Below are 22,459 nucleotides of genomic sequence, written 5' to 3'. Positions count from 1 at the left end.
TGTGAATGCAGATGTGGGCAGGTAGGTCATTTTAGGAAAGGTTCTTCCAACCAGGGGCAGTTTGGTAAAATTTGGTAATGTCTGTGGAAATTCTGGTCGTCCTAATCTGACTTTCAAACCTGATCACCAATAGTGCTGAGAAGCATTGTTTTGACTCAAAGCAAGGACCCGCTTATCAATGGAGTAAATTAGAACAACCCAGGGGTGGCTCAGCTTTAACTTAGTTTTCTTTCATTCTTTTTTAAAATCAAGAAACCTTGGCTGCTTGTTGTATATAAGTGAAAGGAGCAGTAGGGCAGGAAAGAAGCACGACTGAGTCCTCTGAGCAACCCCCAAACACACATACATCCCACTCCTGTGTTTCATGCAGGCGGCACTATACAGGCCTTTCCTAAGCAGGGAGGATGACCTTAAACTTCAGGTCTTTCCTTGTGTTCCCACCACCCAAGTGTTAGGATCACAGGCCTGTGCCACTGAGCCATTTAATGCACTGGGGATTGTGTTGAGGGCTTCCAACAGGCCAGGCAAACATCAACGAAGCTACATTTCCTGTCTCCAAAATTCTTTTGGAAAAAAAAAATGCATTTACATTCACACCATCCAGTGCCATTTTCCATTTTGGGAGTTTGATAAAAGTGCCAATTCCTTACTTATCAAATTTAATGAAGAGATGTTAATAACACCTAGCCACTATCACTGTATTTGAGCCAAATTTGAAACAATTTTATTAAATAGTGGCCAGGAAAATGGACACTGGCCAGGTCATACTTGAGATTCATAGAGTGTGACTGAGAACTACCTTAGACAAGGGCTTATAAGAGCAAACCCCACAAAGCTATATACATCCTGCCTTCCTCCAATCAGGGGCAAGCAGACCTCCTGACTTAGTTCCTGTCACCTACAGGTGGTTAAGTAAATCCTGTGCAGTTGGAGCAACCAAACTTGTTTACAGCAGTGAATGCCTGCAGCTTGTTACATGAACAGCAGCCCCTGCCATTCCAAGAAGTTCTCTCTCCTTGGGTAAGTGAGACTTACAGGTTTACCTATCCTTGGACAAGTCGGGTTTACAAGTTAGAGGCATTTTTTTTTTTGTTTGTTTTATACGTCTCTTAAGGACGGCGATTTAAACTTAAACATAACTTTACCCTTGAAGGGAGAGCATCAGTTTTTACTCTCAGTATTTGCGTTTTGGGTAATTATTCACTGTTTTTAGGTAAGGAACGTAAGGACTGTTTAAATAATTGGTTTTTTGGGGGGGGGATTTGTTTTGTTTACTCTAAAATAGAAACTTCCTGTCCAGCCTCAAAGGGCTAGAAATAAACTAGGTGGTGGTGGCACACACCTTTAATCTCAGCACTTCGGAGGCAGAGGCAGGCGGATCTCTGTGAATTCGAGGTCATTCTGGTCTACAAGAGCTAGTTCCAGGTCAGGCTCCAAACCTACAGAGAAACCCTGTCTTGAAAACAAACAAACAAACAAAGAAAAAACTAGAAATATACTTAACGTATTTCTCTCAGTTGTCACAATAACCTTGAAACCCAATAACTAATCTTTTCCATTTTGCAAACGGGAGGTAGAAATGTACCAACTAAATTAAGTTTTAAACTTGGCCGAGTCACATTGTCTTGGCTGGGACTGTCACACTCAGGTACAGCCTCCTCCCCCAATCCCCAGCAAGAGGCACACACTTTCAATCCAGGTCCCTGAGGGCTGGGTGGGTGTGCCTGGCTGCTGGGCGAGCTCTTGGTGAGGGCTGCGCCCATATGAAAGCGGTTGGTAGTCAGGACTGGTACAGGAAGTCTTGAGTTCTTCCCGTTCACAAGTGCCCGCCCTGGTTGCTCCACCCCACGCCGCTCGGGTGGCGCTCCGGACAGACCTGGGCGTGCTCAAGGACGGCCCTCCCTCTAGTCTCACGCTGGCCTCGCCCTCCGGTCGGTCCCGGGCAGGCTCGGTAGCCTCTGGCAGCCGGTGTTGCGGGGAGGGTCCGGGAGCTCGCCCTGCCCCTGGGAGGCGCCTGGCGCTGCCCGCCCGCCTGCGAGGCCTCGGCCCCGAGACCGGCGCGGCGGGGACCCGGGCGGCAGGTCAGTCTTCCCTCCGTCCCTCCATCCCTCGGTCGCCGAGGTCAGCTCGGGGGCTGCCACGCGGTCCGGACGGCTGCAGGCCGGGCCTCCGCTCGCCCCTGGGTACCGACCTGTCCCGGAACCCGGTCGCTAGCTCTGCACACCCGGGACTGTCCGGTCGGGAACACGGCCGCCGCTGCCCGCTGCGGGGGAGGGGTCTGCACCCGGCGAGCGGCTCACCCCGGGGGTACCGAGTACCCCAAACTTCACGTATCTTTGTAGCCGCCCGCTCTGAAGTTGTTCTAGGAGACTTGAAAGTTTCAGTCAGCAACTTTGGCGTGGGTGTCACGATGTTCTGCCCGGTTACGGGGATCCGGTGACACACGTCCTACTTCAGCATCGTGCGCTAGGCAAAGTTTAGGTTTCCCGCCCTGGTTGTGGTTGGATTCAGTCCGAATATTTTTAAGGGGCGGCCTCGGCGGCACTGGGTTCAGTAAGTGGAGGAAACTGAAGATGGGACAAAGTTTGCACTGGGTGTACTTATGAATCATTTTCACGAAAGCGTTTGTCCTGGGTAGGGTTTTGTTGTGGTTGTTCGTTAACTTTGCACCACCCGGAGTCATCTGGGAAGAGGGAACTTTAACGAGCAAATGCCTCTATTAGATTGGCCCAATGGCCCTCTGAAGGAATGACTGTAAGCAGTGCCCTCCGGGCAGGTCCTGGTGTGTTTAAGAAAGCCAACTCCTCCAAGCCTGTCAGGCAGCAAGGAGCCATTAGGCAGGGTTCTTCCCTCCTAGCTGCTCCCGTCCCTGCCTAGAGTTCCTGTTTTGAACTCTGCCCTGACACCTCTTCAGGATGGACTGTAAACTATTGAGTGAAATAAGCCCTTTCTGTCCCAAGTTACTTTTATCCATGGTGTTTATCACAGCAATAGAAACCAAACTAAAGCAGAACTCATTTTTGCTTTTATCTAGAAATTCTAAGAGGTTCATGGTTGCTTTCACATTTAGTTTCGTTCATTTATTCTGATATTTATTAATATAATTTTATGCCCCGTATAAATGTTCTTGGCCAACCCCCCAAAGCTCCCATTAGTAATTTGCTAATCTGTATACAATGATAATTGATTAAGATTGTATGGTTTTCTCATGGATGATGGAATACCTGTTATCTGTATATCCATAATCTCAAAAGCAAAGCTGTTTTCATATTGATGGTAGTGGGTAAGAGGGCATGTCAGAAAAAACAAAACTAGCCTGAACTAGCCAGTGGTCTGACCTGCCCGATTAGATAGCCAGGAAAACCCTTGCTCTTTGATGCTCATAGTGTCTGACCTTTGAATTTAAAGCCGCATACCTCTTCAGTCTATTGGCCTCATGTTAACACAGCATTCTCAACAAATGAGTATTTACTTGTGTGTGAAATCATTTTCTTAAAGTGTATTCTGTAGTGTTGCTAAGTATTAATAAACCGGTAAGTAGAGTTGTGAAGAATTGATTTAAACGAAACACAGTGGATATTTTTTAAAGGTTTGTTTTTTATTTTTAACTAGGTGTGTGTGTGTGTGTGTGTGTGTGTGTGCGTGCAGGTGCCAGTGGGAACGGTCAATGGCATCAGACTTCTGGAGCTGGAGTCCAGAGGGTTGCAAGCTGCCATGTGGGTGCTGGGAACCGAACCATGTCGTCTATGTAAGCATTCTATGCTCTAAACCTCCTGCCATCTCTCCAGCCCCAGTCAATATATATATAATGTATATGCCAGTATCTTTTTTCAAAGCATATGGATTTCTAACTTGATTATGGTGGATAGACTTCTCTAGTTGGAACTGACTTCAGGATCCTAATCTTCATTCTGGGGAAAACATTGGAAGAAATGAGTTCTGACGCTCGAGTTTTGTTTTTCACTGTTTATCTCACCCCTCTGTCAACAGATGTGATGGCACCGAAAAGAAAAGAGAAATACAAACTTCCGGTTCCACTCCCAGAAGGCAAAATTCTGGATGACATGGACGGAAACCAGTGGGCACTCGGCAAGATGATCGGCTCCGGAGGGTTTGGACTGATATACTTAGGTAACGTATGACTAAATCGCCAAGTGTAATTATGACTGTAATCATTGTAACTATGATAGCAATGGTATTTTAAGGGATAACTGGAATAGCAGAATTCGTAATTATTTTAAAGCAATTTGAAGATAGTTAATGTTTAGTACATTAGCTGAACATTAGGTTGAAGTCATAACTGCCATGTTATGACTTTAACGTGTTTGCTGTTGTCTTTTTTTCCTCAATAACTTTTAGAAGTCTTTTCAGAGCATAATTGCACAATCTGCCAGACAGAATATAAATTTTCTTTTTGGGAACTTGTTTTCGCTGATTTTTATAGCTCATAAACAACAACTATATAAATATAAATCTTAAAAATGCTTATTAGATTATGTGTATAATGTGTTTAAGGCATGTCACAAAGCACTTGTGGGGGTCAGGTGACAACTTTGATTCTCTCCTTCCACCTTTCTATGGGTTCTGGGACTTACCTCGGGTGGTTAGACACCCTTACTTGCTCAACTGTATTCTGGCCCTGACTGTATGACTCTTAATCATTAGTATCTAGGCAATGCTAGGGCCTAACGATTTCATGATGATGTTCCATATAAAATCAAGCTTTAGCGACTGAAAGCTATTACATGGAATGAACGAACTTCTCTTGTGTGGCTGGAGTTTAGTAGTTAGGCTGTTCTTGGAAAAACTGACAAAGTAGTTGCTCAAATTACCTTCTGTGCCTTATGATACAGGTAGGGAACCCTGCTTGGGTGTACAGAAGTACATTGGATTGAAACATTTAAAAATTCTGTTGAAGAGACCATTTAGGACTGTCTTAATGCTGTGGTGTGGTGGAGAAGGTATCCATTTCATGATTGCGTTTCATGAATAAAATGCTGGTGATAAGAAAAGAATAATGTGGGTTTGGAGTGTAGCCCATGAAGTCTTGGGTCCATTCTTAAGCATATCCCACCTGAAACAAAAGCACAATGTAAGACTTATCTTACATATATCCATCCATCCTATAACTGTTTCTGTAATAGACATTTTTGGGGCTTGTGCATGGTGACTCATTCCCCAGCTTTTGAAAGGTAGAGACAAGGTCAGCTTGGTCTAAGTCAGAAGTTGTAGGGCAACCAGGTCCTCACAGTAATATCATATCTCAGGCAAACAATCAAACAACACCAGGGGAACAACCCCACAAAATAAACAAGGAAAAATAAAGAACAACCAAAGCACCCCTCCCCTCAAATATCAGACTAAAAATATTCTCAAAATATCAAAACAAATAAACAAAAGAAAACCTATTTTCGGGGAATTCTGGGTTCCTTGTCATACAGACATGTTTCTGGATCATAAAAGATTAAGATACTATTCTTTTTTTTTTTTTTGCCTTTTGTGTTTGTTTATTTTGAGACAGTCTCAAGCAGCTAAAGCTAGCCTTGAACTCCCAGTCCTCTTGTTCCTTCCTCTTTGGGTTGGAATTACATACCTGGCTGTAGTTTTCAATGAATGAAAGAAATTCCCTAAGTCAGCAACTGCCTATCTATTATTTGTGTCTAATATAATTGATAAAAAAGATTAGGACAGAAAGATTTTATGGGCTGAGTAAAGAGCAGTTTCTCAATTTAAAGAGTGTCACTGTGTGTGGTGGCTTATACCTGCAGCTCCTAGCCTGCAGGAGCTGCAGCCGCCAGTTCTGAGATGAAGTAGACAGGGCTACACCATTAGAACCTGTTACCAAGCAAACAAACAAAACGAAACTAAACATGATAATAGACAGGCAACACTTTCCCATAGAAACATAATGGGAATCACCTATGTAGTTAAAAAATTTCAAAGAGCCACCTTAAAAAAATATTAAGAGCATCAAGTGAAATTCATTTTACTAGTATGCACTATTCAACTTAAAATATCCCAAATAATTCATTCTGTTGTGTTCATGTAGAAATAGGGAAATACTTTACGTCTGAGTGGCAGTCCAAATCTAGAGAGCATCAAGTGTCAAGAGCCTAATACTACGAGTGGCTCGTGAGAAATATAGGCGTGAGTTCCGTGAGAGCTGGGTGTGCAGAACTGTAGGCATGAGTTTGGTGAATGCCGGGTGTGCAAAAATGTAGGCATGAGTCTAGTGAGAGCTGGGTGTGCAGAACTGTAGGCATGAGTCTAGTGAATGTCAGGTGTGCAAAAATGTAGGCATGAGTCTAGTGAGAGCTGGGTGTGCAGAAATGTAGGCGTGAGTCTAGTGAATGCTGGGTGTGCAGAAATGTAGGCATGAGTCTAGTGAATGCCGAGTGTGCAAAAATGTAGACATGAGTCTAGTGAGAGCTGGGTGTGCAAAAATGTAGGCATGAGTCTAGTGAGAGCTGGGTGTGTGGAATGTTGGAATACCTGCCTAATAAGTGCTATTTGAAATAGGTTAGTGAACTCTTTCCTACAGCAGTGAGTTAAGATCTCTAGTATATTGTCTTGACCATAGGTCAAAGATAGAAGTGAATAAATTGTTGCTACTGTGACTGTGACCTTGTATCTACAGCCTATCTCATGCTTACTTTTCTGACTTGAGTTATTCAAATAATTTCAAGGAACGGGAGGAAGGATTCAACTATAACGGTCTTATCCCTTCTCAATTCTTAAAATGTAAATATTTATTTGTGTTTATTTGAATTCAGATTTTTTTATTAGACTTTTAAAAAATTACCAGTCTAAGTTTCTAATTCCTCCCCTCCTTCCATTTCCTCCACACACTCTCCCACTTGACTCCCATCCAATCCTCAGAGAGGGTAAGGCACATTGCCTTGTGGAAGGTCCAAGGCCCTCCCTACTATATCTAGGCTGAGCAAGGTACATACCCAAAGAGAATAGGTTCCCAAGAAAGTCAGTACATGCAGTAGGGATAAATCCCAGTGCCACTGCCAATGACCCCTCAGTCTTCCCCAGCCATGCAACTGTCAGCTCCATTCAGAGGAACTAGTTTGGTCCCATGCTTGTCCTTCCCAGTCTGGATGGATTTGGTGAGCTCCCATTAGCTCAGGCAAACTGTTTCAGTGGGTGAACCCATCATGGTCTTGACCTCCTTGCTCATATTCTCATTCCTCCCACTCTTCAACTGAACCTTGGGAGCTCAATCCAGTGCTCCGATGCAAATCTCTGCCTCTGCCTCCATTATTTGCTGGATGAAGGCTTTATGATAATATTTAAGATATTCATCAGTCTGACTACAGGGCAGGTCAAGATTGGACCCCCTCTCCTTTATTGCCCAGGGTCCTAGGCGGGGTCATCCTTTTGGATTCCTGGGAATTTCTCCAGAGCCAGGTTTCTGATAACCCCATAATGGCTCCTTCAATCAAGATAACTCTCTCCTTGCTCTCATCTCTGTCCTTCCTCCATTTTGACCATCCCATTCCCTCAAGTTCTCTTCTACCCTCCCCCTCTCCCTTCCTCCTCTCCTCTTACCCTCCTTTCTCCTACCACCCCCATGCTCCCAGCCCTGCTAGTCCTGTCTGTTTCCAATTTACAGGTGGGTCTATATATTTTTTTCCTTTGGGTTTACTTTATTACTAAGCTTCTCTAGGATCATGAACTATAGGCTAAATGTCCTTTGTTTATAGCTATTATCCACTTATGAGTGAGTACATACCATATTTATATTTATCTTTTTGATCTGGGTAACCTCACTCAGGAAAGTGTTTTCTAATTCCATCCATTTGCATGCAAAATTAAAGATGTCATTGTTTTTTTTTTTTTTTAACCACTGAGTAGTACCCTAATGTGTAGATGTGCCACACTTTCTTTATTCATTTTTTGTTTGAATGGCATCTAGGTAGTTTCCAGGGTCTGGCTATTACAAATAATGCTGCTAAAAAATCATAGTTGAACAAATGCTTTTGTAGTATAATTGAACATCTTTTGTGTATATGCCCAAGAGTGGTATTGCTGGATCTTGAGGTAGGTTGATTCACAATTTTCTGAGAAACCACCATATTGATTTCCAAAGTGGTTGTATAAGTTTGCAATCCCACCAACAATGGATGAGTGTTCCCCTTACTCCAAACCCTTACTCCAGTATAAACTATCATTGATGTTTTTGATCTTAGTCATTCTGACAGGTGTAAGATGGTATCTCAGAGTTGTTTTGATTTGCATTTCTCTGATAGCTAAGGATTTTGAACATTTCCTTAAGTATCTTTTGGCCATTTGAGATTATTCTGTTGAGAATTTTCTGTTTTGTTCAGTACCGCATTTTTAAATTGGGTTATTTAGAATCTTACTATCTAATTTCTTGAGTTCTTTATTTATTTTGGAGATCAGTCCTTTGTCTGATGTGGGGTTGGTAAAGGCTGCATTTTTGTCTTATTGACTGTGTCCTTTGCTTTACAGAAGCTTCTCAGTTTCAGGAGGTTCCATTTATTTATTGTTGCTCTCAGTGCCTGTGCTACTGGGGTTATATTGTGGTCTCCTGTACCCATGCATTGAAGACTAGTTCCCACTTTCTCTTCTATCAGGCTCAGTGTGGTGGATTTATATTAAGGTCTTTAATTTATTTGGACCTGAGTTTGGTGCATGGCGATAGATATGGATCTACTTTCATTCTTTTACATGTTGGCACCCAGTTATGCCAGCACCATTTGCTGAAGATTCTTTTTTCCATTGTATAATTTTAGCTTCTTTGTCAAAAATCAGGTATTCATAGGTGTGTGGATTAATATCCAGGTCTTAAATTCGATTCCATTGGTCAGCCTCTCTGTTTTTATGCCAATACCAAGTTGTTTTCATTACTGTAGCTCTGTAATAGATCTTAATGTCAGGAATGGTGATTCCTCCATAAGTTCCTTTATTGTACAGGATTGTTTTGGCTATCCTGGGTTTTTTTTGCCATATGAAGTTGATTATTGTTCTTTCAAGGTCTGTGAGGAATTGTGTTGGAATTTTGATGGGGATTACATTGAATTTATAGGTTGCTTTTGGTAGGATTGTCATTTTTACTATGTTGATCCTTCCTATCCAAGAACATGGGGGATCTTTTCATTTTCTCGTGTCTTCTTTAATTTCTTTCTTCAAAGATTTAAAGTTCTTGTCAAATTGGTCTTTCACTTCTTTGGTTAGTGTTACCCCAAGATATTTTGTGTTATTTGTGGCTATTGTGAAAGGTGATGTTTCTATGATTTCCCTCTCAGCTTCTTTATCATTTGTGTATAGGAGGGCTAATGATTTTTTTTATTTGATCTTGTATCCTGCCACATCACTGAAGGGATTTATCAGCTGTACAAGTTCTCTGGTAGAGTTTTTGGGGTCACTTATGTACACTATCATATCATCTGCAAATAATGAAAGTTTTAATTCTTCCTTTCCAATTTGAATCCCCTTGATCTCCTTCTGTATTATTATTGCGATTGCTAAAACTTCAAGAACTATGTTGAAGAGATATGGAGAGAGTGAACAGCCTCGTCATGTTCCTGATTTTAGTTGTTTTGCTTTGAGTTTCTCTCCATTTAATTTGATGTTGACTGTCAGCTTGCTGTATATTGCTTTTATTATATATAGATATGTTTCTTGTATCACTGATATCTCTAAGACCTTTATCATGAAAGGTTGTTGGATTTTTGTCAAATGCTTTTTCAGCATCTAATGAAATGATGATATGTTTTTTTTTTCTTTCAGTTTATTTATATAATGGATTACATTGATAAATTTCTGTATGTTGAACCATCCCTGCATCTCTGGGATGAAGCCGACTTGATCATGTTAGATGATTTTTTTTTTTTTTGATGTGTTCTTGGATTCGGTTTGCCAGTATTTTATTGAGTATATTTGCATCCATGTTCATGACTGAGATTGGTCTGTAATTTTATTTCTTGGTTGAGTCTTTTGGTATCAGGGTAGCTGTAGCCTCATAAAAAGAGTTTGGCAATGTCTCTTTTGTTTCTATTATGTGAAACACTTTGAGGAATATAGGTATAGCTCTTATTGGAAGTTCTGGTAGAATTCTGCATCTGGCCCTGGCCTTTTTTTGGTTGGTAGGTTTTGATGACAGCTTCTATTTCTTTGAAGTTTATAGGTCTATTTAAACTGCTCAACTTGTCTTGATTTAATTTTGTTATATGGTATCTATCTAAAATATTGTCCATTTCTTTTACATTTTCCAATTTTGTGGAGTACAGGTTTTTGTAGTATGACCTCATGAGTCTCTGAATTTCCTTAGTGTCTGTTTTTATGTCCCCATTTTCATTCTGATTTTGTTAATTTGGATGTTCTCTCAGTGCCTTTTGTTTAGTTTGGATAAGGGTTTGTCTATCTTGTTGATTTTCTCAAAGTGCCAGCTCTCTGTTTCTTTGATTCTTTGTATTGTTTTCTTTGTTTCTATTTTGTTGATTTCAGCCCTCAATTTGATTATTCCCTGTCTTCTGCTCCTCCTGGGTGAATCTGCTTCTTCTTTTCTAGAACTTTTAGATGTGCTGTGAGCTTTCTCCATTTTCTTTATGTTGGCACTTAGTGCTATGAACTTTCCTCTTACGACTGCTTTCATGGTGTCCCATAGGTTTGGATATGTTGTGCCTCCTTTTTTTTTTATTGAATTCAAGGAAGTCTTTAATTTCTTTCTTTATATCTTCCATGACTTAGGGTTGGTTCAGTAGTTGAGTGTTCAATTTCCACGAGTTTGTAGACTTTCTGAGTGTAGTATTGTTGTTAAATTCTAACTTTAATCCCTGGTGATCTAATAAGACACGGGGGTGGTCCAGTTTTTTTTGTATTTGTGGAGGTTTGCTTTGTTACCGAGTATGTGTTCAGTTTTAGAGAAGTTTCCATGAGGTGCTGAGAGGAAGGTATATTCTTTTGTGTTTGGGTAGAATGTTCTATAGATATCTGTTAAGTCCATTTGATTCATAACATCTGTTTGAATTCAGGTTTATATTGAAGATTAACTATCATGTTTATACATGTTTTGTGAATCTTTATGTATTCATATGCACCACTTGTTTGGCTCTGGGGAGGACTCTCTGTGCTCTGGAGCAATTGACATCTCTATTCAAGTGCAGAAAGTTTTTTTAGTCTAAGTACATGTCATGTGACTTCTAATTACTTTGTTTTGTATGACCCAGCTATAACTTGTTTTACAGTGCATTTCAAGATCCAGCATGTTGGGTGGCATTCCTTCCCACTGTCTGAATTTTAGGAACTGTACCTGGAAAGACCTGCACTAGCATATACTCACCATCATTGGGCAGACTTTTAAGAAACAGTTATTCTGATAGGGAGGGAGGGAGGGAGGGAGGGAGGGCAGAGGGAGGAAGGGAGGAAGGAGGGAAAGAGAGAGAGAGAGAGAGAGAGAGAGAGAGAGAGAGAGAGAAACAGAGACAGAGAATGCTTCCTTCTTCAGAATTATACAACAAATGCTTCATTGGCTTGCAGTGAATCAGAGTCAGCTCAACTTTGCTAATGTGAGTTTTCACTGATTATTCCCAAAGCTACAAATAAGGAAATCATGGTGAAGCCGTCTGATTGTGGCAGTTTACCATGGCTCTCTTCATGTTGTGCATATGTATTGAGAAGCACTTAAATTCAAGCATTACTTAATAACCGTGTCCAGTGATTCCTTTCAGGTATGCTCCCCAGACACAGTACTTTGGCAGCCCCTTTATCAGCGCTCGTGGCCTAAGGCTGAGAAGAAAATAGCTGCTCTGCCTAGCTCATTGTGCATGTACAACTGTCCTCTAGCTTTGAGATCAATAGCACAGGCCTGTCGGTAATCAGCAACTTGGAGCAAAGGGGAAGGGGCAGAGAAATTCTGTGTTTACTCTTGGAGAGATAATGTGCCTGTAGCATTCATAGCAATCGTCATAAGAGGGAAAAGAAGTCTGAATGCAAGAACAAAGTCTGTGCTCTCTCTTTGTATATGAAAGGGGGTTGGAAGGAGGGACAGAAACTGGTTAGGGTACAGGAAAGTTGCAGTCATTTCAGTACCAAATGAGCAAAAAACTTTCTGAAACTCCAGGGAAAGAAAGAACTGAAGGTTTGAATTCCCTTTAATGCTGCATGCAACATGGAAGCCACTAACCCAAGGGAGACATGCATAATAAGAGCAGGCGTTTTGGTGCTGGGAAAATCTGAGTTGAAACCTGACTTGCTCCACTAAGTCACTGACAGACCGAGTAATCCACCTCATTAATTCTCTGGAGTTTTTGTTTCTATTCTGTATAACTGTAGCAATAATTGCATAGATTAAATGAGATGTTTTAAAACAGTTTGGAACCTAGTAAGCACTTAATAAGTAGAATCTATTTAGAATTTCCCATTCTAGATATCTGGTGCCATCACACATTAGGAAGAGACCTTTATTGGAGGGATTTTCTGTTTTTTCTGCCTTGAATTGTGGTAGATTTGCTACTAATGTAAAACTAAGAACACAGGGACTGTCTCCAGGTGCCTTTATGTTTTATTTACTGCCATGTGTCTGTTCCCTTTCAAATTCACTGGGTTGGTACAGTATGTGGTGAACATCGCCACTTAGACTGCTACCTATTTGCTTCAGATATGAAAGGAATTGGATTCTAAAATTTAATGAAAATTTAGAAAAGAAGAACTCTAGGATGAATGTCTATTACCTTCCTTTAAAAGAGTTCATTGCTGAAGAGACTAGGACTGAGACTGTGGTACTCAGCCCACACAAGTGAACTTGCTCCGCTCTCTGCCGTAAGCACAGATATCAGCTGTAGCCCAGTCAGGAGGCATAGATGTGGTCTGTGAGACACAGACCAGCTCAAGGTGACTCTCACTGAATCCTCAAAAAGAGTGGCTCTTAACCTTCCTAATACTGCAGCCCTTTAATACAGTTCCTCATGGTGTGGTGACACCCAACCATAAAATTACCTTCATTGCTACTTTATAACTGTAAATACCCGTTTCTGATGATTTTAGGCAACCCCTGTAAAAGAAGGGTCTTGTGACCCCAACCTACAGGTTGTAAAACCACTTCTCTAAAAAAAAAAATGCACATATGCTTTATTGATAATAAATTGATGTTATTGTCTTTTACAAAGAGTAACACATTATAGCTAAAATGGACCATTTGGTGATTCAGTATTAAGGACCATCACTTATGGATGAGTAGTTAAACTCTGTTAAGTACATTTTGGAGATTTTTGTTACTATTATTACATTGCCTTCAGAAACAGAAGGAATCTGTGTGTGTGTGAGGGGTGAGTTGAGGAATTATCAACTTTAACTTGTTTTCTGATGAAATGTTTTTACTTATAAAAGAGTAGAAGAATGTAGCACAGTGTTGTTTTATTTATTATTTAGTTGGCTAAAGTGGATTGATTTTTAAGGTATGCAGAATAATATTGAGGAAAGTCAAATCATAATACTAGCAGCAATATTAAATGTTATTTTGATAATGTTTTATAGAGAAGGCAGTTAGTCTTGTGAAAATGAAAAAGGGATAGTGGAAAAGAAGGATAATTTGTTTTAGAAATTATAGTAGCTATATTTATTATATATATACAATAAACTAGTTCCTAGTGAAGGCATAGTTAAGAGATATAAACTCAAGTTCACCTGTGTTTTTAAAATTTATTTAATGTGTTAGACCTATAGGTGAGTAAAAATATCTAGAATATGAATTTGAATTTTACTTGTGCTGTCAGCAGGCTGTTAGTTTTGAGTTTACACGAGACAGTGTTTGCTGCTCCTTTCCCTCCCAGTCAAGAAATCCAGGTAATTAAGAAAGTTTGTTGCTGGGCAGTGGTGGTGCACAGAGTACTTAGGAGGCAGAGGCAGGTGGATCTCTGTGAGTTCGTGGCCAGCCTGGTCTATAAAGAGTTTCAGGACAACTTGGGCTACCCAGAGCAAATGTTCCAAAAAAAATTCTTTGCGAAGAAGTTTTGGGAGGGATTCTACCAAAGCTTAGCCTTCATTGAAGTTTTAACTTTAAAAAAGAAAAAAAGACAATGTCTGACCTTAAAAACCATCTTATCTTCTGTATCTTCATTTTCAGCAGTTTAAATGTCAGTGTGTGGTCTCATGGGCAGTTCATCAGCTCCCTGCTTGTGCTTCACACTCAAGTGTTTCTCCCTTTCCCTGCATGGCAGCCATCCCTTGGCTCTTGCAGTGGTCAAAGTTCCTTCTCTTCCTTTCTTTGTTTAAATTGGAAACTCACTGCTGTGGGGAAGTTTCTTCTTCATGAAATGAGCTCACCTCTGTTGCCACAATAAAAGAATTCTCTGAGTTCGAGAGCTTCTGGCTTCCTCATGAAATATGGATGGACTTCTGCTTCTGTAAGGGAAGGGAGAAGAGGAATAAATAGTAAGAGGTATATTCCTCCGTTCAAGACCCAGGGGTATCCGTGTATATGAAACAAATTAGGAAGAAATCTAGGAAACTTCAAGACTCGGGGTGAGCCTTCACTAGACATTAACAGCGCTCACATTAGATGGTACAAAGTGTGTGTGGGGTTCAGCACGGCTTCCATGCTTGGTTTGTAATTAAACTGCTTCCCAATGTTTGCCTCTTACATCTCTCTCATGTGCACTCTGTTCCTCCTGAACACTGTGTCAAAGACTGTTTTAGGAGAAGAGATGGGAAAACTCAGCAACTGTTGCAAGACAGTTGCTAGAGACTTGTACTCTTTCTTTACAAACAACAGCCAGGCGGGCTGAGCTTGTCCTTAGCATCTTTGGTCCAGGGAAATGAATTTGAAGAAAGATATCCATGAAGGCCAGAAACATCTACAGATGCACTGTGATCCCAGGCAATGAAGCATGTGGCCCTTCATTGGCATTAGATGATAACAGGAGGATCTCCTGGCAGAAGAGCTGACTTTTGCTGCGTTCTGCATGCTGCCCCTCCAAACCCATCTTTGATTGGCACCTATGCCCTATTGAAACTGGCATCACACCTTCTGAATGGGCACTGTGCCAGGCTAGCAGATGGGTATGGGCAAAGGCATGCCAGAAACCCAGTATGTGAATCAAGTTTAAGTATCAGGGGCCCAAACTCCCATCCAGGGATATAAAAACTGCAGTCTGTTGAGAGCTTTTTGTGCTTAAGGTTAAAGGACATGCCATTTCTACTCCAGCTTAGAGGTTGATTAATTTTGAAAGTCAAACAGGAACTCCTGTGGTGGTGTCAGGCAAAATTCTGTCTTTGGTGAATGAGAATTACTACTTCATGTAGGGAAGAGAAAGTATTGTAATGAAGTTTCCGAGGAGACTGACTCCCCTGCAAGTCCCTCCAGCACTTAAGCAGCATGCGTTCAGTGAAGATGAATATTTCTATTCTCCAGCAGAGCCAGGTGCAATCAAAGCCAGATCCTCAGCCCGCTGCAGTAAAGAACCCTAAATTTAGAAAGGGCAGGCGAAGTTTAGTAGAACTCCGTGGTGGTGGCTCTTCTCACCACGAGCTGATGGAGCCTCACAGAAGTGTACAGAGGAGGAGATGAAGGGAAAACTCCAAATAGAAAGCCTTCAGAGGGTTCCAGCCTGAAACAGGAAGATCCTTAACAAACCAAAAGAAAAAGTTGAGTCCTTTTCCCTCAGTGCAGAAATCTTTCTGAATTTTTTTTTTTTGTCAATAAAATCTTAGGTTACTGGGATGTTAGGACCAACTTAATACATAATAAACTTCCTATTCTTACTTTCATTTCCTTGCATGTCTATCATGTATATAAACTTTGCTTCTTGAATAATGGATTTTGCATAAAATTGAGTTCTAAACATCATATTCCTTATGATTGTCTCACACCCACCACAGAACTGCCCCACACCAGAAAGAGAGCACACCATCCGTGTGATCATTTTCCTCATAGCTCCTAAATGCTGTTAAATTCGTAGACATGCCTGTAAGACCAGCTGTGACCAGGAGCAGCTTCGCTAATGGCATTATAGCCCTTGCTTTTGCTTTTCCACTGTGTAAACTTTATCTATGGAACAGATTCCACGAGGCCGTTGTGAATACTTCAGCGTATTCAAAACATATAACTGCCACAAATTAAACTACTAAAACTAAAGCTGGTGCACTGTAACTGCCAAGTAAAACTGGCACGTCCCCTGTCAGACTGCAGGAGAGTGTGCCATACAGTCCTCGGAAAACACAATTCGTCCAGAAGTACTCTTGTCACTTGCTCTGATATTAAACCAGAGAAAGTGACATTAATTAAAGAAATGACACGAGCCAACAAAGGCAATGAAATTCTACGTTTCGGCTTTATGCAGACCTTCATCCAACCTGTTCTGCTTAGCTACTGTGGCCGACTCTGAAGAGAGCGTGGGTTACGACTTTTTCTCCTCTTCTCCCCATTCAGGTAACAGTCTTGGACAACGGCAACTCCCTGCCCCGCACTGGGCTGGTTTGTTAGTGTGGCCCAGTCATTGTTGCTGCTCGAACACTGATTTGGTGTCACGTGGTACACCGATTGCACTTGGGAACCGTGTTCAGTGTAGAGGGAGAGAGGTTCCGGAGAGCTGGTCTCACAAGCAGCAGAGAACCTAGACTTGTTGGGTGGAGTCAAGGAGGCCTGTTGTTGCTAGGACCAGTTGGCGGGTAACCCTAGGCATGATGAGACAAGCAGGAGCGAACCAGGGCTTCCCCTTTGTTCCCATGACATGTGTCCTCAGTCATTATTGTACCGCTTATTCATATACCAAATTTTCAAACCCTTCATGTTGCACATGGCCGTGATCACTTTGCACCATGCTGTCCAGTCCTAACAGGCATACCAGAGTTACTAAAAACTAATTTTTTCATAGGGAAAAAGCTATAGAAAAATTTTAGAAAGAGCACTAAATTTTGTGGTTTTTTTTTTTTCTTTTTAAGTACAGTGTGTGGTCTCTGTGCAAGACATTTTAATTTCATGTTTAGAGACAGTATTAGGTATATTTTAGGGAATTGGGGGCAAGTGTATTATGTTTATTATTTCTAATGTCTTTAAAATATTTTCATGTATTATAGGACTTAATGGGAAATGTTTGCTCTTCTAATACATAATATGGAGGAATTAAAAATATATGGCCATTGTATTAAATCAGACCGCTTCTGTGTTTAGAATAAAACAGTTTTGCTGGGTAGTATTTAATTGAAATATATTTAGTAACCAGTGCTAACTATTTTAGGGGCAAGTATGGTTTCCTGTGGGCACTACTCTTTGCTAGGCATGGAGTGTGTAAAAAAATCAACTTTACAAAAGTTATAAGCACAAGTAACCTTAGCAGAAAATAAACTATTCCCTCGCCCTTTTGTGTGGTGCTGGGAATCGAACACAGGGCCTGGTGTGTGCTACACAGGCACTCTGTCACTGAGCTGCATCCCCAGCTCTGGAACTCCTCTAACCCAAGTCTCCGAACAGTCTGATGGAGGGATTTACGCACAGTCATAAGCTTTTGTCACAGTCTCCAAACATGGGTATTTTATATTTGAGGTTCAGCGTTTCCTTACTGTATAATTAGTCACAAGGTTTAATGCACGTAGTCTGTGTCGGCCGCCCATGCCTTCAAAGAGACAGTGGTGCTTCAGGGGAGCAAGCAGAGGAGGCCAAAGTTGACACACACAGAGGCAAACAGTGGAGGAAAACCAACAAGCCTTGCGAAGTCAGGCATTGGCAACATGTCAGTGTTCAGAGACTGTCTTTAATTTGCAATCCAAGTGACATAGAGTATTTAAATATGAGAGGCGGTAGTATTGAGCCCAGCATGCCTGCTACCACTTGTTTGACTAGCTCAGAATAGAACTCGGAGAGGCAAGGGCTCAAAGTTAAATGAACATTTATACATTTTAAAATCAAATGAAAGATTCAGAGTATATTCATGAATTAATTTTTTTCCGGAATCCTAAATTTAATCAGCTGGAATTACTTTTAAAGTGTCATTCTATTTAACTTTGGGGAATGATGAATTTGCCTTTTAGTCGGAATGCTGTATTTTATCATGAAGATGAAACAAACTGTCTTTTGTTAATTACTCCCCAGAGACACTGGCCATTTTTCTCCCCTATGCTTAGTGGGGAGTAAAGGCAGTGCCCACAAATTCATTTCAAACAAGACCAATTGGAAGCTTCACCATGCATGAGAGGCCTAGAAGAATGCAGTCAGCTCCCTTTCAGGTACTCCGCATGCCCTCTAATGAGCAGTTGCAGAGAGAATGCCTTACTGAGGGGACCCTGAACACAGAACAGAAACGTGATAAAGAACGAAAGAGAGGTGTGTGTATGTCCAGTGAGTCCGATAACTCCTGAGATGAGCCTGTGCAGTCCTCCTTAGGAGGTCATCCTTGGCTACTGGAACGTTTCCTAGAGTACCTAGTGCTGACGTAAATGGCTTCCATACCTTATTTCCTTCCTTGGGAACTTGATGCCATTGAGGCCTATGGAGGTAGTAAGATGCCTCCAAGCCACATTTTAAAAGACTGTCCCTTTCTACTTTGAACACAGGCTTCTTTGCTTTATAATTGATGTCCCTTGTGAACACTTTTAGTTTATAGCTAGCCAGAGAAAATATGGCAAGTGACATGCTTGTGACAAGCTCATTTCTAACACAGCAGCTAAATAAGCGATTGATGGTATTGGCAGCTAATTTGCAAAATCTGTTAGTGGTGATGTTTACGGTGGTGCCATTTTCATTGAGATTGACAACCAAGGCGCAGGCCCTGGTGGTAGGTTTTTATTATTCAGATCACCAAATCTGTGAAGGAACATCTGATGTTTACAGTAAACCCAGTGCTGAGCACTGAAAAAGAAAATACGTTTAAAATGTGCTATAGCTTAGGTCATACAATATTCTTGTGAAAAAAGAGGGAGACTACTCAACTAGTGTGCTGTGGTCTGATGAGAAAGAGTTGATGAGTTTTCAGGCTATTCAAAGCTGAATAAATTTGTCTCATTTATAGGGATGTTTGTTGTTTGTTTGTTTGTTATTTAGATTTTTCAAGACAGGGTTTCTCTATATAGCCCTGGCTGTCCGAGAAGTCAATTTGTAGACTAGGCTGGCCTCGAACTAATAGAGATCCACCTGCCTCTGCCTCCCAAGTGCTGGGTTTAAAGTGTGCATCTCCACTGCCCAGCTATTTGTTTTAAGTCTAATAAGCAAAAACAAGGACAACAAAAGGAGCCCCTTTTGTTATGACACATTTTGATGTAAATGTAAGGACCCTGTGAGAGACCACTTTACAGACTGAGTTCTTACCTGTCTTTCTTTCCTAGAGGATAGTTTAAAGACACACAGTTAGAAAACTAGGTATTTTCAAAAGCAAAGCACAAAAAATACTTGAGTAAATAGAATCTTGCTAATGAATTTTCTCGTTCTAAAGAACTTGTTTCAGATAAAAGTATTTACAATAGAACTCTAGATTTTGAAAAACCTTTCTTTCGTGTTGCTCTTGTGGGAAAAATTAAGATTGTTAATGTGGAGATGAGTTTAGGTGCTTGATACAGGTACTTGCTATGTTTTACAATGAGAGTTTTTATACCTTTTTATTTGACATGTCTACATAACACGAAAAGCAATGAGCAAAATACAAGCTATTACATTAAATTAAAATATTTGTAGCAAGCCTCATTGCATACCCATGTGATCCCAGTACTTGGAAAGCTGAGACCTGGAAGATCAGAGGTTCAAGGCCAGCCTCAGATACACAGTGCATTTAACTCCCTCTCTCTCTCTCTCTCTCTCTCTCTCTCTCTCTCTCTCTCTCTCTCTCTCCCTCTCTTTCTCTACCACTCTCTCAAGAAAAAGAAAAGAAAAAGGAAGCAAATTCAAATATGTTAAAAACAAAAACACTGTGATATAGGGTCATTCATTTCAGTTTCTGTCGAATGTGAAGGAAAGGTATTCAATGTACTAGATAGTCTTGATATCAAGAGATCATGCATTAAAACAGATCTCCAGTGTGTAATTGAGAATGGTTATGAGTAGTGTAAACCTTCCCTCTTTACAAAATATTGAGAGGTGGATGGGGGGAAAAGCCCATATATAGTAAACTCTGAGAAGAAAGCAAAGATCTACATAGCTAATGGAAGGATGTTATATGGTTGAGGAGGAGAAGATTTTATGAACTTCCGTAATCAGAAAAAATTCCTCTGCGGCAGACAGCTTGGAACAGGCCTCAGTGTTCTCAAATTAATTACTTAATATAAATTGTTCGTATCATCCAACTTCTCTGAACGAAGAGACGGTTACTGGGGAGAACTTTCCTATTCCTTCTACAACTGAAAGAGGATGATGTTAAAACCTGTAGATGCATTAGCAAAAGAACACATGTATTTTATTAATGTAAGTAGTGCAGAGCTAAGCCAAAGATGATATAAAAAATTATCAAGAATTAGTATAGAAAATATTAGCAGTATGTCTAGCAGATTGTGTCAAAAGAAATTATAAAGACCTATAAAACTTAGACTTTCTCTTGTTTGTATCTGACTTCAGTGTGTTATAAAATGACTTCAACATGGGGATGGGCTGATGATGAAGGTTCTTAACCTAGCACACAGATTTTCCATAAAAAATCAAAAAACATTACAGACCCAGAATATAGAAAGACTTCATGATAGTTAAGAGAAATAGGACTGTAATTCCAGCATGCTGTGTGACCAAAGTTTATGTTACTGAGGAGATAAAAATTAATAGGTGAGATTTCAGAGAACCTGACATCATTTTGTAGCACATGACTGAAATATCAAAAAAATAAATGAATTATAATATGTGAATTGAGTATGGTGGCTCACACCTGTATTCACTCTGGAGGCTGAGTTGGGAGGAATATCGTTAGCTTGAGGCTACCCTGGGGTTTAGAGTGAGACTTGTCTCCGAAGAATATATATACCTGTATATATATCACACACATGAATAGGATTGGATACAAACTGAGCAGGCTAGTAGTTACAACAAAGGAGGCCATGAATTTGAGAGAGAATGGGCAAGGGGAGGGTACGTGAGAATGACTGGAGGGAGGAAAACAAAGGGAGGAAATGAGGTAAGTTTAGTTAAAAAATAAAATTTTTATTATATAGACTAGTTTAGTAAAATTTGGGGAGCTAATTTTAAGAATAGAAATTATAAATAAAATTTTAAATGTAGCTCATACTTTAAAAATATATCAGTGAACTATGGTAAATATGTGTTAACAAAAGCATCGTATTTTTACCCTCCAAATATACTTAATAATGGAGACAGCTAAAGCAAAATCAGATATGTATCAGTGTCTACGAATATTTAGGAATTAGATAAACAATAAGTGGACTGAAAAATATAAGTTTTACAGAATGGAATTATGTATAGTATATACCACAATTAGTGATTAGCTGGCAGAATAACTCCGATAAAATTTACAGCGCTGGGTTATAATTCAGCTTCTAGTTAACAGTAGGTAGGAAGTTATAAGCTCTTTACTAAGGAAGATAGTTCAGGCTGGAGAGATGGCTCAGTGGGCAAAGCCACACAAAGCGCTTCCAGAGGACCTGAGTTTGGTTCCCAGCAGCCATATTAGAAGACTCACTACTGTCTGTTACTCTAGATTCAGGGGCTCTGATATTTCTGGCCTTTGTGGGAACCCACTCATGTACATACACACCCCAGTTAAAAATAATCATTAAAAAAATCTCTAAAAAAGAACATAACTCACTAAATTCCAGAATCATAGTTGTTAAGTGAGGAATTCTAAAACAAAACGACACAAAGTCTAAGGATTAAGATTTCCTTGCAGACATGTGAAGGCTAAAGCAATGACAGTGTGTCATTTTACATCCCATAATTAACACTTCTAGGAGTACAGTAGTCAGAGTTCTCTAGAGAAACAGAATGTGTAGGACACACACACACACGATTTATTAGAGTGGCTTACAGACTTGTCCAGCCTTTTCAAAAATGAGTGTCTGTGGGAAGTCCTTCTGTATATGTGTTGCTTTTATTGGTTAGTGAATAAAGAAGCTATTTCTGCCAGTGACTTAGCAGAATAGAGTTAAGTGGGGAAAAACTAAAGTGAATGCTGGGAGAAAGAAGGCAGAGTCAAAGAGAAGCCATGTAGCTGCCAGAGGGGAAAGCTAAAACCTTGCTGGTAGGCCACCAGCCTCATGGCAAAATATAAAATAATAGAAATCGGTTAATTCTAGATGTACGAGCCAGATAGCAATACGCTTAAGCTATTGGCCAAACAGTATTGCAAATAATATAATTTCTATGTAATCATTTTGAGAGTCTGGGTAGCCAGGAAACGAACAAGCAGCCTCTTACAACAAATTGGTGTGCCAATGTGGCCAACTAAATCCACTTAAAACCCGAGAAAGCTTGAAAAGGAATTCTAAACACAAAAGAACAGAGTTCAGCACAGTTTCTTGGTAGCCACATTTTTTTTTTTTTTCTAGATGTGCTCGTGGTGATTGC

At 40.4% G+C, this 22,459-nt stretch overlaps 1 protein-coding gene across 4 annotated transcripts in view; it reads left to right on the top strand.

Annotated features, from left to right (window-relative positions):
• Positions 1-1,925: 1,925 nt before the first annotated feature.
• Vrk2 (VRK serine/threonine kinase 2) overlaps positions 1,926-22,459 on the top strand; it is a 117,342-nt gene continuing 96,808 nt past the window's right edge. For 3 of the 4 annotated variants that reach the window (XM_048435388.3, XM_048435387.3, XM_048435389.3), the window contains exons 1-2: positions 3,631-3,748; positions 3,991-4,131. In XM_048435388.3, coding sequence (XP_048291345.3) covers positions 3,715-3,748; positions 3,991-4,131 — 175 coding nt within the window. In that variant the 5' untranslated portion in view covers positions 3,631-3,714. Of the gene's footprint in view, positions 2,082-3,630; positions 3,749-3,990; positions 4,132-22,459 lie in introns of those variants that run through there. The other variant, XM_085692307.2, reaches the window with a different exon arrangement.

Source organism: Myodes glareolus, chromosome 8 (genome assembly GCF_982192425.1).
Source record: "Myodes glareolus chromosome 8, mMyoGla1.1, whole genome shotgun sequence".
Lineage (NCBI taxonomy): Eukaryota > Metazoa > Chordata > Mammalia > Rodentia > Cricetidae > Myodes > Myodes glareolus.
This window is presented reverse-complemented; position numbering and strand designations above follow the sequence as displayed.